The sequence below is a fragment of the Cyanistes caeruleus genome, chromosome 3, assembly GCF_971803275.1.
Source record: "Cyanistes caeruleus chromosome 3, bCyaCae1.hap1.1, whole genome shotgun sequence".
Lineage (NCBI taxonomy): Eukaryota > Metazoa > Chordata > Aves > Passeriformes > Paridae > Cyanistes > Cyanistes caeruleus.
Genome location: NC_141703.1, coordinates 97,648,628 through 97,663,082, shown reverse-complemented (window position 1 = coordinate 97,663,082; position 14,455 = coordinate 97,648,628). Strand labels below are relative to the sequence as shown.

The window sequence follows — 14,455 nt, the reverse complement described above, 5'->3', positions numbered from 1 at the left end:
AGCTTGCTGTTAATAAAAAACACTTTACACTGCTTCTCTTTCCTGTGAAAATTTTTTTAAAGAACAGTGGTAAACAGATGAGGATACTGAGACAGTGTAAACCTAGAACCCTTCCTCTTATATTGTAATTAGTTAAAACTTGCTTTATATATAAAGAATTTAATTAGAATATGATTGTTCCATCTTCAAAGCATTAGAGAAAGACCTACATAAACTGTGTTGAACATGTTTTTTCATGTAAGGATTCAGCTACCCCAAAAAACTACTCCAAAAAAACCTCATGATAAAAAACCTAGGTCGCTCAATTGCTTATTTAAGCAGATACAGGTTAAAGAGCCAAAAGAATAAAGCTAAATTTAAATGTGGCAGTATTAGAAATGCCTTGGAAATAATTGATAAGGTTATTAAAGATCATCCTGTCTGAGAGCCACAATCAATAATTCTATTGGAGATAGTTATTAAATGTGGAAAGGAAGTGTGTGCACATATATATGTATATGGAGAATGTTTACAAAAATGCCCTGCTCTTTGAACAAACTACATAGCTGGACTAAACATTGAAGACTTAGAATAGAAAGGTAACTAAATAGACTTAAATCCCATGAAGTGAATTTACTGTTACATGTACAGTCAGTGATAGAAGTGGGTACTTTATTTCTATTAAATTAGTTATCAGATTGAAATGACAGGTTGAATTTAACCACTGATTTTTTTTGATTTTTTTTCTCTCCATAAATTGTCTCATCCTTTGATGTCTTCATCCACTTCTGCTGTTAGGTATTGGCCCTCTGTACTGTGGATCTTTTCCAGGTCTATCTCTTTCAGGACCTGACACAGCTTTGGGGCTCTGTGTGCTTCAGAGTTCCAAGCTCCTTGGCACTGCTCTGTGTGGATTTTAAAGGCTCTTCTAGCCTGTGTTCTTGAGAAGTCAGAAGTGTCTGACACCTAGAGGCAGACACATCAACTTGCTTTATTGTTTCCTGCAGCAACTACTTAATGATTCCCAGAATATAAAAATAGATACCCACTCTATAAAACTTACCATTTAAAGAGTTTAGTCTTCAAATGAATGTGCACAGTGTAAGTGAAGGGTTTGGGGAAATAAAAAGCTTTTTGTGTTTGTAAAACAGTTTGTAAGGATGGCAGTGGAAAACACAATAGGAATGTAAACATAACAGAGAGTATTAGAAGGAAGAAATCCTCCCTAGATTTATTGTTAGAGATGGTTTTATAATATCTTTGTGGACCCTTGAATACAGCTGTGTACAGTGTTACACTAATAAGGAATTGAGATATGAGACGTATTCCAATATTGTTAGAGGAAACTTAAGGCTATATGAAGATACTGCTAAGTCTTGTGATATGTACAATTACTACTTTAAATCAGCTGTTCAATTATTCTCCAGTCATTGCCATAGACCAGTCACAGAAAGTTCACAGTGTGGAACAACAGATCTGTTCTTAATGGGTAAAAACAACTAATCACCAAGTGTGCAAGTACCAAACACAATCTCATTTCAAAAGTATTGAAGTCAATATGGAATAAGCTGTACTCTGCTAGAGCTCTATAGACAGTGAGGAGGTCTTTTAGGACTGCTTGAAAGCTGATGCTTGTTTAGAACAGGATCAATTTTTACTGGAATCACTTCCATGTGAATGCTGAGTACCAACTTCTGCAACTTTTACATTGTCTTCAGAAGAGCAGATCCATGAGTGGCAGCCTGGACCTATGTCTTGCTTGGTCTATAAACATGCTTGGCAGACAGTTTGGAACACTTAACTTACCCATTTCATACCACTGATTAATATGTCAGCTTTCCAGAATATTATCTCTAATCATTCCTTGTTCCCCCAGAATGAGAAAGCAAATCTCACTTTATGGTTACATATTTGGTTCATTACCTATTCGGTTCTCCCCTTTTTTACTATGAATCAAGCCCATTAATCTGATGGGGTCATCATGAATGGCTTCTACTTTTGCCGTGTTTTCGGCCGCCAGCTGCTCACTATTGAGGTAAATAATTTTGGAAGCTGCCATGGGATTAGATGATCTTTCTTCCTCATTTTCTTCCAATGAAGGATCTTTCTTTCTCCTTGGTTTTCTGCGTTTTCCCTTGACACTGTGATCAAGTGAGGCATAACACATCTGATTGGCAGACTGCACCTGGCAGAAAATTCACGTTAATGCTCAGTAGTTATCCTTGCTTTAAATTTATATCTAAGGCTTCAAGTATGTCTACACTAATCATAATTCTTCCTGAAATTTGCTTAAACTACCTGTAAAACAGTTTGTTAAAAGTACAAATGATTAAACTGTGGGAGAATGAAAAACAGATCAATATAAGCTAGTGGTAAATGGCTCAGTGGCAATGTGGAAAAATTTATCAAGGTATCATTGGAAAAATTCTCTGTGGGAAGGAGGGAAGCTGATATAATAAATAAATCCAGGTTCTTTGGGATGCAAAACATTATTTGATCTGGTTTTCTTCTCACTTATTTTTTAGTTAGAATGTGGTTATTAACAACATTATTAACAGGCTTTATCTGTGCAGAAAACCAAAGATGGATGATTCTTGTCTGTAGATACGATCTCATTTCCAGTGCAAAATGTATGCTTTTTGTGTCTTTCTCTTGGCTTTTTGTGCTTTGCAAGCCAGACCATCAATGATTACTGACATTAGAATGTCTAGATTAAAAGGTTGTTCTTTTCCTGCTGGAAATTCCCTGTTGTGAAAGTCTGAAAATCAGTCCTTATGAAATATGTGGCAATCGACTCAGGAAATTGATGCTAGGAATGGTTCAATGTCAGGCAAGTTTCATTTGAAGCTTGCATGCTTTTAGGCATACAGGTATCTCAACAAAGTACAAATCAATAGGTAACAATCTTTGCCTGGTTAAGGCATATAGATTTTGCACTGGACAGAAGAGAGCCTCATGAGCATCAAGTGATGCAGCTTGTGTTTTCACTTGTTTGATAACTAAACCAAATAAAATTAATTCTTTACATAAGCCATGGCCATGGATGCAAATTTAATTCCAAGTGATCTGCATATCTGTGACTGAGCTTTATTATGCTGTATAGTGTGTAACTGAACTGTCTATAATTATGCTTCCTTATTAATGACTCAAATTGAATGGGGCATCAAATTTGTACTGAAATGCCTTGATGAACTGAGATATTAATGCATGGTAATTTTTGTGACAGTGTGAAGATTTTTGTTATATATTGTTATAGGATAAATAAAGGAGCTCTGAGACAGACCATGTTACCCTAACTCAGAAATCTATAACTAAAATTAAAGATACCTGTAGCTGGTTAACTGGTCTTTGAGGCTGGGACTTCATCTGCTCGTAACAACATTCTTCTGTAATTTATCAAAGTAGAAAAATCTTTTTATTAAGCCACACTACTGAGTCTTAAAAGATCAGACCAACAGAGTCTTTCTGTTAGAGAATGCACTCCCCCCAGTTTGCTTTGGTAGGATGTTTGTGCTTGTTTTGAAATCACACACAGATCTCTCTCCCTCTAATTATAGAGAGGTAAATAGCTAAAGAACTCAGACACATACTGTGAAAATGAAAATCATTTTGTGTTCATACGAAGGAGAGGTTTCTCATAATTCAGTACATGGGCATCATTTTAGAGTGATGGAAGGACTTCTCGCAATTTAGAGGTAGCCACATACTGATGTATTTTTCAGCACAGGCAGCCTTTTCCTTGGCTGAGAAAGAGGTTGTGAGTTGCAGCAGCTGGTAATTAAATTCTATTCCTGAGTCTACTTCAGTTTTCTGTAAATTTGGTTCTAGTGATTTTCTCATATCTCATTCTAGCCACCAGTAAAACAGATTACTTCCTTACAGTTTTCAGACTTTTACAATGTCACTGCATTTGAGTATTGACTGATTAAATTTATGCAAACTGTGCATGAAAAAGTTTGGGCTTTTTTTTTTTTTTTTCCCCCTGCAGTTCAAGTGCTTTAGTTTTGCTTAGCCCCAATTATGGTTTGCAGAAAATGTTGTGTTCTTGTTACTTAAATAATACTGCCTTAACTCTATAAGGGCTTCAAGAGAGAAACCCTCGGCACATCTAGCTCTCGCTGCAGTCCTGTGATGTTACAGCCTTTAATGTGGTGTCTCTCTGCCAAGGATTGTTAACTTGAGCACAGCAAAGCAAAGCCAAGCTGTCTGCCCACCATTCAGCTGCTGGGCTTCAGCACATTTGTCAGTGTTGCTGGTGATGATATGTGGATAGCAACAGCAGAGAACTGGTATGTGTTTGTTTCTGCCTGCTTTGTGGGAGCACTGACCTTGGACCGTGAGTAATTTGTGTTTTAGATTGCTTTAATAGGCATGGATCAAGCTGTTGTTTCAGTTAGTGCAGCTTTACATTTAGACAAGCTCTTTGTTTTGAGATACTTGGCTGAGCAGGACCATATGGACTGTAAAAAATCAAACTCTGTATGATATCTGTTCTTACAAACAGTAGTGCAGTATGAAGGTTTGCATTTCTCTCCCAAGTACATTTTAATGATTTCAATTATATCAATAGTTGAAAAGATGTAGATTCTCAAGTTTGCCATTTGAGAAATGCAAAATATGTCAGTCAGTCATTTTTTAATCATACATTTTTATAGCCACTGTATAGACACATGTTCCTAAAATGAAGCTTACCTAAAATATCTTGATTGAGATTGCCATAAACTGGATAATCTTCTGTGTGATAGCCATCATAGCTACAAGGGGAATGAAAAAATACTTCAATTCACAGAATATGCTTTATTTAGCAACCCAATATAATAAGTCTATTTTAACCCCAAGATAACTCTATTTTAGCACATGTTTTATGCACATATGCAGACTGTGCATGTATATTTATATATAGCAGATTGTATGTGATCTTACAAACAAGATCCAAGATATCAGCAGGGGCAGAATTGGCAGTATGGGTACTCTCAGGAGAGATTTATTACCTAGCCCAGAACTGAACTCTTCTTTCCTGTCACTTCATTAAGCACAAAGCTAGTCTCAAGACTACTGCATGATTAAGCTACAGTTTGAGGTAGGGTAAGAAATGTTAGTGATCACTGGAAGGAACCCAGTTCACATCCTCTGAGACCACATTGCAATACAAACAGGAGCACCATATGTGTCTTTTGGGGTGATGTTCTTAAAAGGGCCCCTCTTGGTTCAGCTAAAATTCTTCTGTCAACACAGAGAAGTCCAAAGCAGAGTTCAGCTTCGCATTTTTAATTGTATGTTGTGTTTTTGTGTTGTGTTACTTGAAAATGTTTCTAAGTGGGTTTGTGAAATGGGAATTGTTAGTGGGAAAGCGCTGTGTAACCTTCCTACTGTACTGTAAGATATTACATCTTGTCAAGGGTGTGAAGTCATGCTCTAACACCACATTCAGTATTTTTCATCTGAACAGGCAGTAATGGACAAATAGAGACTTCCCAGTTTCAAGAAAATTTGTAATTGAGAATTGGTGTGTGTAACAGGAGCAGGATTTTATATTTCTGTTTCAAGGGCCTTTTATATTTGGGTTGAGATGAGACTATCCATTTCTGTTTCCTAAAATTTGGGCTTTGCTTGGGGTTTTTTTTCCTGTATGGCATAAGAGCAAGAGAGACTTGAAACAGATTTGTGTAACAGATCATGAGGTAACCTGCAGCTGTAAACAGACTGTTTTATGGCTTTTGGATGCCATGTGTAAGAGGTGGTTATGAAATGTAAATACATGTAAATTATTGCTTCACAAGTATTAACTATCAGACTATAATTGTCACTGTTTTGTGAAAGTTGAGAGTTCTTTTAAATTATTATAGCATTATTGACTTTAAGTGATAGGTAATGGTGGTTTAGCTCAGTATCTTGTACTTTCAGAGAAAATTATAGTATTAGCATGTAATTATTTCATTGTTGATAAAATGACTGGAGGATGTATTTCACGTGAAATTTTTTCCCTGGGTTTTTTTGAAAACTTTTTTCTACAGCCAACATTTCCAAGTACACTGCATGAAATACTGAATTTTCCTCTATGCCATCCCTCCAAAGCCGTCTGTCATTATTTATTATATATTTTACCCTAGCCAGAAAGAAACTTTTTATTCAACTTACCTTGGATTGTTCTCTTCGTAGTCTTTATCCATTTTAGCTGGAAAATTTATTTAAAAGAAAAAGTTAAGAGAAAATGAAACGTTACTTTAGGACACTTCAGATAATTGTCTCAACAGGCAAGCTTTTGATCTTGTTTTAGAGAACACAGTTAAAAGCTCTGGCTCTCAGGATCTTCAGTTGTCCCTCTACATTTCTCAAATACTTTTGTCAAATACAAGAAATGTTTGTGTTGTGGCCCTGTGCTGTGGCTGCAAAGTCTACATGAGTTTACAGTACCAAAAACTGTATTGTAACTCATGTGATTCGTTTTTTTATTTCCTCCACTTTCTGCTTCTTGCTCATCTTTTTCTCTCGGATTTTCTCTGTCTGGGGAGGTAAATCATGTTAATATTACAAAGTGATGGTTTTATTTATTTTACTAGTTCTTCTGGCATGTCTGAAAAAGAGATCTTGTGATCCACACAGATGAAGAAACTGAAGCAGAGATGCAATGGCTACAAAGAGATTTCATGCTAGAGCTTGATTAATAATTTAGGAATGCCTGACTTTAAGCTCTGCTCCAGGACTCCAGAGTTTACCACAGTAAGCTCCAATTTGATGAGTAATGCAGCATCAGCCACTCTGACCTAAACCTTGGTCAGGTTAGTTTTGTAAATGACTGTGATTCTTCCTCATTGTAGCATCTGCCTAATAATCCTAAAAACACAAAATAAACCAAAAAAGTCAACCCACACCCATCCCAAAACACTCCAGTAACTCTCTTAATATCCTCTGACTATCTGATTCTCTAATACAGATGCAGTTTTCCCTGTGTAAAGGGAATGGTGAGGATTGTACAACTTCCCAACCACAGAATTGCATGCATAAGACCAGTTGCACTGACACAATCTGTCAAAAAGTAAAAGATAATTTCAAACAAAACCAGAGTTTGATTGTAGTCATATGAGAGACACATTGGTTTAAGAAATAGAGTAGAATCCCATTATGAAAAGCAATTAGAAGGTTTTTCCAAAGTCCACTGCTAAGACATAAAGTCTCTATGAAATCTGAAATTCAAACAAGCATTCAGGAATTTGGGGAGAACAAAATTTCCTCAAATGTATTTTGTATCAATGTGTCTACTTAAAATAATTTTTAAATGGAAGTATAAATAAATAAGCAGGGATAGGAAACATATAGTTCCTAGGAAAGGAAATTGCAGGCATAAAATAAATTAAAGTATAATAAATATACATAAATTTAAAGTGTATTTAAAATATACTTTAAAAATTTAGTCAGAACTAAATTCCTCTTGTTCTGCTGTTTTGTCTTCAGAGAATGGATTTGGGTAGCTGATTTTAGCAGTGGATTGGTCAGTTAGCAATCATTCTGTAATCATACCTGACTCTTCTAAAAATTTTTTAAAGCTATATCCTCTCTAGTAAAACCATTCTTGCCAAAATAAAAGTCAACTCAATATCTCTGAGTAAGGATGGCTTTAAACACTGAAACTCAATTTCTTTCAAAGAGACATTACTTACCTTGCTTCTTTTTTATACAGTGTGAAATATTCAATGTCAATGAAACAAGCAGAGCCAAACTAAGGAAGGCCAGAACTCCCCAGACAGAAAAATGGCAATCCATTCCTGTAACTGCAAGAAAATTTACTGTTTGTGTTGTCTAACAATATTCTTTGTGCTTGGCTGAATTTTGCTTTCTGTAATTGAAGCTGCTATTTTGTTGTTTTCTCTTTGACAGCTACTGCCATACAAGCTAAATAATTAATATCAAAACCAGATGCTAAATAATAAGAAAGCAACTTTAATAAACTGTTAGCAGAAATACTGTTTCATAGGAATTCAGCCAAAGATTAAGCTATTGGTTTGCCTGTAAGTTGAAGTAAAAATCAGAAATTAATAAAAAAGTAATTTTACTGAATAACTTTGAAATTATTTTTGCAGTTGTCTTTAAGTTAGTATTTGTGGTAAATCAAGTAAATTCTTAGCTAAATTCTAGAGTTCATGAAAGTAGTTCTGAATTTAGTCAAAACAAATTTGCTGGATGTGTCTCTGAATAGTAGCTAAGACTGTAACGTTTTAACAATCCCTGCAAAAGAAGTCAAAATTTGTTTGTGTTTTCTAACATTGTTTTCCATCTATTAAAACCACTTGTACTTATTTTCTTGCCTGAGAAACCAGAGGAAGTCAGGGTAAAGGATAAGCATCAGCGGGAACCAGTGGAGCCCCAAGTATTGCTGCAAGGAAAAGTTGGAACAGCTCCTGGAAGATCACTTGGTAAAAGGTAGGTGTACTTATTTCAACCAAGTCTTTTGCTTTGAACTTGCCTCTCCTTGCAATAACAAAGACAGGAAAGAGCTCACCTGCACAAAATCTATTTTTTTCATTTAGTTAATTCTTTGATTAACCTAGATCATACAAATTTTCCACCACAAACCAAACCATGCTGAAGAAAAGAGCCTGTTTGTGGCTGTCTAGCGGCCAGGGTGATCAGCGCTGCTGCGAATGGCCTTCCTTGACAGAGGAAGCACCGACACAAATAAATGAGTGCAAGGAGCTTGCAGCTTGTTTCTTGACTTTCCCCAGAGGTATGTTTCATGTTCTCTGAGATTAGGAGTGTTTGAAATAAAGCCTGGTGCCCAAAACTAATGAGCTCCTCTAATAGTGCATAAAAAGAGATGTGTAGCTGGAGCAGAGCAGTCAAGGGGCTGGATTGGACAATACTGATCCTTAATGCATTTTTTTGCTTTTTGACATATCTGGAGTCCCTCAGGAAGCTGACATTTTGGTTTTTTCTAAAGTAAAGCTGAGTTAGAGGAGTAGAGGAATGCACTTTTCCATGCTGCTGGCCAGGAAGGGTGGCAATGCATTTGCTCCTGCTGAGAAGGCAGAGCTTTGTTCCTTGACTGACCAGCTCCAGCTCAAAACCTTCTTACAGGTTTTGACCCCTCGTTGTGTTGGTGTTGCCAAAGCTCTTTTTGTTTTGTTATTCCAACCCCCAGATGTTTTTATAATGACAAAACAAGATAAGATAAGCCCTGGTAGTAAAAAATCACAAATCACCTGGGCTTCTGAGATGCAGGTTTCTTTCCTGATCAGAACTCTCTTTTAAAAGGAACAAAGCAAAGCAAATAAGTTGTCATTTTCTGTCAGACTTTTAACTTTTTTTGCACATGGTACTTTCAGAGACCATTTATTCTTTTTTTTAAATTAAACATCCTGTTTCCCTTCCTTTCTACCACTTGAGATCTCCCAAAGGTATTTGGGAGTTCTTTCTCACTGCAATGCTACTTTTCATGTTGTAAGGCACTTTTCTGCAATGAGATACAGAGATTCATGAGGAGAGACAACATCTCCATGGAGCAGCTATACATCATTCCAAATTTTCAGGGAAGGAATTAAAAGAATGGGTGATCCTTTGCTGAGAAGATGTTGTCAGGACGCATCAAGAATCACCAGTCTTTGGAACCTGGTTACTGTGCAATTAGTCACTTGATATTGCATCCCATGAAACCTGTCCAAAACTACAAGTCTGTCCAGGACAACAAATTTCAAGTTTCACTGTTGTGCCAAAATAATCAGAATTATCTCTCATTCTTCTCCTGGTTTTTTATATTTTCTGATGTGATCGGCTTCCATTCTTCTCATGTTCATTTCATTTTTCCTTTCCTACAAACCCTTTTTCCAGGGAGCAAAAGCGGTATTGTGGCCTAAGAGAAGGGAAGTAGCTGTGATAGAATCACAGAATCAGCTGTGTTGGAGAAGTCCTGTGAGATCTTTGAGTCCAGCCTGTCACTGAACAACACCTTGCTGCCTGCACCGTGGCACTCAGTGCCACGTCCAGTCTTCCCTGAAACACCCCAGGAACAGGGACTCCACCAGCTCCCTGGACAGCCCATGCCACAAACCACAACACTGCAGTTCATTGGAATAAAAAGAGTCTGCAGGTACCTAAAATACAGTTATGATCTAATGTTGTTCTTTTTTCTTCATATAGAATGTTGTTATTTATCTCTCTGATTCAGTTATCCAATTTTTCCCTGGTGTTTCCAGAGTAGAAGGAAAACTCTTAGTTTCAATTTGACTATTTTCAGTCCTTGACTGGCCCACTTTTTGTTGACAAGTATTGTTTTCCTGATTCAGCTTTTGACTTAAATTGAAATTATTATCTGGAAAACAGTAAAGGTTGGACAAAATTTTTTTCTTCTAGTTTTCAAGTTCAAATTCTATAGTATTTTAGCAATCCTACTTCTCAAGAACTTTAAAAACATTATAGGAAAAAAAAGATATTCAACTTGGATTCCTCATAAAACATGCCAGTGTTTTTACATCTCACACTCTATAGTTCTTTCTTAAGCATGATTTAGGAAATTTCATGGGTGTGGGTAGATTAAGAAAAGAACATTTAAATTTCTTCCTGGATGAAAACTACTTGGTTTATTTTTAAATTTATTTTCCACAACACTGACTTAAACATCTGCTTGTGTTTCAGTAGAATGTATACAAACATATGTGTGACTTCAGTATATTTTTGTTTGTTTGTTTTTGTAATACTAGCTGTTTGTTTGTCAGACAACACTACTTATATGGGCAAAGCCACAGCAGTTTATACTTAGCCCATAAAACCATAGTAAAGGCCTCGATTGGAGATGTGCTGTTCTGAGAGCTCTATGCCATTCTGACATTAGTCTCAATCTAATCATATTACCCAGATAGAAAATATGAGAAATTCCAATTTTATAGCCTAGCTTTACAGATACCAAACTCCCAGATCTTTCCCATGTCATCTTGTTCTTATAGGTGTTTCTGAAGTGCTGCTTACATTTATAACTGCATTATTTTGATACTAACTACTTTGACAACAGCAGCATTAGAAGGAAAGATGACTAACTGTATGAAGAACAATTTGTCCCCAGAGATAACTGTATTGCTCTCCCTAAATGTACAACAGCAGATGCAACATCTCATGGTTTAACAGGTTGTACTAAAGACAAAAATAAGATAAGGAGACTGTAGATGGTGAGTGAGAAATAAACAGCAAGTCTATTAGACTAATTATATTCCATTTTGAAACGGTGTCTTTTAGTCTAATCTCTAATTTTAATTCTCATTCAAGCCATCTATCTTCAAATGGAGCAAAACTATATTAATCTTTTTTTATGTAACATGTAGTTAGTCCAGAGAACCCATGACACTGTATTCAGGGGCGTTCTCATTCAAGCCATCAAACTGGCTATTTTAAAAAAAGTTTGTTGTATCTTTTGAAAAAAATCATATGGAATAATTAGTCTGCTTGGGAATAGGGCACTATGATTCTAAAACAATGAGCTCAAATTCCATTAGGATTTTCTGTGATAGGAAAACTTAAGGATGGTAGTAGTTTGTTACAAGAAATAATACTGAAGTTGTTCTTAAAGTAATGTGCTCCTCTGTAAAAGGAAAAAGTTCATTATATACCCAAAGGTTTCATGAGAGGGACAGCAATTCTTGTTATAGTACTAGAAGACTTTGGGATGTGTGGGTGGAGAATAGTATATTTAATAATTATAAAGATAACAGTATTTTGATCAACTAATATCAGACTCTCTCTAGTATTAATGGTATGTTCTTATGCTGCTGTTCTTCCATTTCTCTGTGAAAACTAGGTTAAACTTGGGGTAGCCTCCAAGTAGAACATCTGTCATAGGTAAGTTACTGCATTTGGATAATGTTTTTACTTTTCTGACTTTAGGGATGGGGTAACTCAACAACTCCTAGTGTATTTTACAGTGTTATAAAGTGAAGATACCGTATTCACACCGCAAAATACAAACAGAAGACCTTCTAAATACGTAGTTAATTGTGCTTTTTCTCTTTAAAATTCTATTGACAATTTTCTCCACCAACAGAGACAAGACGTGGGAATAAAAAGTTTGGGTGTTTTGTTCTTAAGTTTTCTCTTTTCAGGGTTCATTGCACTGTCACTGGAGGGCTGTGAGAGAAAAGAAGCGAAAAAACCAACCAAACAAACAAAGAAAAAAAACCCAACCAAAAAAACAAAAGCCTCCAAAGCATTCTAACCTTTCCTGGATGAATTTCTGCTATATATTTTATTGCAGCTCAAAGGAGTGGACATAATCCCGTACTTACCTGCAGGAAGCGGAGCCAGATTTAACAATTCCTGTTGGATATTTGTCCTCTTAACAACATAAGACTAGGTAGCAGAAGTGCTACATTTTGTTCCTCCTTGCTGTAATGAATTTTGTTTGGACAATCCATCACAAAGGGTAACAGGGAAATAGCACACTTGTACCAGGGTTTTGAACTGAAAAGGAGAGTGAGGAACACAGACACCATCTTAGCTGGACATGCCATCTGTGGTAACACGTTATCCACAGAGGCAGATTAATTGCTACCAGATTTATGGTGACTATCTGGAGCACAAAATAGTTTCTTTCCTCTTGTTTTTGTCCACAAATTTCTTAGAGATTAGATAAATCTGTCTTTCCTCCCCCCTTCCATTTAAATGTTGTTATAAATAATATTTTGTACTAATGGTCCTCAGAAAAAGAAATCCATTAAGAGACTGATGAAAGTTAAATTAGCATTAAAAATGCTTCCACCTGTGTGAGCTTTTAATAAAGGATTAATTATCTGAAAAAGATTCCTTAAACTGCAATTAATTAGTGCACAACTAATTGCTTTGTAAGATATCAACGTCATACTTCAGAAAGGAAACAGCACACCGTAAAATAAGGTGCACAGCACAGTATTTTCAGCATAAAACTAATGCTAATGCTTAATCTTCGTTACCAAACCTTAATTAATGAAGGCTTAGCACCCTGAGCCACCTTCTTGGAAGACTGCTAATCTACCATAGTGTGGTTCTACTAGCCCTATGCTGACAGGTTTACAAAATAAGTCTTACCTGGTTTTGTTGTTTCTAGGAATGTTCCCCTTTATTTCCCCTTTATCCAACAGGAAATCAAGTTATGTTGGCAGATGTTGGGTACTCTTTTTGTTTGGAACCTGGCAGCATGAACCTGTCTTTAGAGTTGCCGTCAACCTCAAATCTCTCCAGTCTTTTATTTTCACCTCCTTTCTTATAAACAGGAAATGTGGTTCAGCTTTTACAAGTTAACGTACATTCTCCTTCAGTGTTTGTCTCCAAGAGAGAATTAAAGTATTTGTGTACCTTTGCATTTATTGTCTACCTGTCTTGCCTCAGAGGAACATGCACAGGACTATTAGTTTTGTTTGTGATACAAACTTGCTTTTGGAATATTCATACCCACACTCTAAGTTTTCTTGGGTTTAATGTTATGCTGAATTCAACAAAAGTATTTAGATACTTCTTAAACTAAGTTACAGAACTATTTTGCCTAGGAGTGCTATGTGACTCTTCCTCTCTTAGGCATTCTAAGCCAAGTCTGAAAAACATTGTTGAGAGTTTAGCAACAACAGGATTCAGAGGCATGATGAGGGAATAATAACACTGCCAGCTCTTGAAATTCAGGTTAGAATAACATAATGTCATTCCTCCATTCTTTAGAGTTTATGAATCTGGGGCCACAGTCCAGGACAGCTGTGGAAAAAAGGATAAATCAGCGTGTGGCTTGTGTATTTGTCTTTAGAATTTAATGAAACAAGTCTGTATTTAGGTAGAAAAGCCTTTTTATTCTCAGAATCGGAGGAGCTTCTTCAAGAGGAAGCTTGCACTGTCAAAGAAACTTTCTGTTAACTTCTGATGTTTTAGGTATAGTTTGGATTTTGGGGTTTTTTCTTCAGAAACAGTTTTATTTCCTACGATGTATAACGTAGAAGTAGGAGGGGTTTCTTAGGAAAAAAATGTGAGTCACATGACCATGTTTGTCTTTTTGGAATACATAAACTGAAATAGCCCAAAATGTAGTCTAAGGAACAAGGTAAAGCTCTGCTCTTCAAGAAAGACTCCAATGTGAGAAAATGTCCTCTGCAATCTGGGTTTACTTGGGATGCTATTACTTTGGATTATTATTTTTGTATTAACTGCCTTGGATCAATGCTTAAGAAATAATTTACTGGATTGACATTTTATTTGAACATGAAAGAACAGATTAGTCTTGATTAATATAATATATCCCATTCAAATCTAAGGGTGATCTACACTTTTAACTACTCAGAACTTTATCATAATGAAGTGAATAGAGCAGGAGGAATTAATCTGAAAATACTAAAATGGTGGGAATTCTTATAGAAGGATACTGAACCGAGAGAGAAACTGGAAAGGGTGGAAGATGTGCACTGTGAAAAGGAAGACAGTTGCTTAGTTTCTCAGCTAAGAGCACGAGGAGTAAATCTGAGATCTGCAGGGGATTCAGAAT

General features: G+C 36.1%; 1 protein-coding gene and 1 long non-coding RNA gene across 2 annotated transcripts; one reads left to right on the top strand and one right to left on the bottom strand.

Annotated features, from left to right (window-relative positions):
* Positions 1-625: 625 nt before the first annotated feature.
* TRAT1 (T cell receptor associated transmembrane adaptor 1) lies at positions 626-13,171 on the bottom strand. The gene is made up of 6 exons (XM_023943155.2): positions 13,021-13,171; positions 7,638-7,748; positions 6,118-6,154; positions 4,672-4,733; positions 3,307-3,365; positions 626-2,164 (listed from the first exon to the last, which is right to left on the bottom strand). The coding sequence occupies exons 2-6, from the start codon at positions 7,738-7,740 to the stop codon at positions 1,883-1,885; spliced, it is 543 nt and encodes a 180-aa protein (XP_023798923.1). The 5' UTR covers positions 7,741-7,748; positions 13,021-13,171; the 3' UTR covers positions 626-1,882.
* Positions 4,100-11,799, top strand: LOC147654382 (uncharacterized). The gene is made up of 4 exons (XR_015285120.1): positions 4,100-4,268; positions 8,288-8,397; positions 9,802-10,060; positions 11,759-11,799. It is a non-coding gene; the product is annotated as an uncharacterized LOC147654382 (long non-coding RNA).
* Positions 13,172-14,455: the final 1,284 nt, after the last annotated feature.